Genomic DNA, 373 nt, shown 5'->3' on the forward strand with positions numbered 1-373 from the left:
TGTCTTCGTGCTGCATGCAACCCCGTGTCTTTGTCTTTTAAAAATAAATTAAAATGCACAAAGACAGAGGAATTGCCTTTCTATAGAGCTCCCTATACACCCCAAACACAAAAAAAAAAAAATATACACGTAAACCCTAAACCCTAAACCCTAAACCCTAAACCCTAGTTTTGTGTTGGTGTAGTTTCTGTTTGTTTTTTTTTTCTTTTTTTTTTGGTTCTTTGTCTCCTCTTTCTGTCTCCTTTTTATATTTATTTTTATTTCTCTCTCTCTGTCTCCTTTCTCTGTCTCCTTTTGTTTATTTTTTTCTGTCTCTTTTTTCTGTCTCTTTTTCTGTCTCCTTTCTCTGTCTCCTTTTTGTTTATTTATTTTT

At 32.7% G+C, this 373-nt stretch overlaps 1 protein-coding gene across 1 annotated transcript in view; it reads left to right on the forward strand.

The window, feature by feature from the left end:
• EMH_0062010 (uncharacterized protein) overlaps positions 1-373 on the forward strand; it is a gene marked incomplete at both ends in the record, with an annotated part of 4668 nt that overhangs the window by 1043 nt on the left and 3252 nt on the right. The window contains one exon of the mRNA XM_013497988.1: positions 1-24. Within this exon, the coding sequence (XP_013353442.1) occupies positions 1-24 (24 nt within the window). The remainder of the gene's footprint in view (positions 25-373) is intronic.

Source organism: Eimeria mitis, genomic scaffold (assembly GCF_000499745.2).
Source record: "Eimeria mitis Houghton genomic scaffold, Emh_scaff3074, whole genome shotgun sequence".
Lineage (NCBI taxonomy): Eukaryota > Apicomplexa > Conoidasida > Eucoccidiorida > Eimeriidae > Eimeria > Eimeria mitis.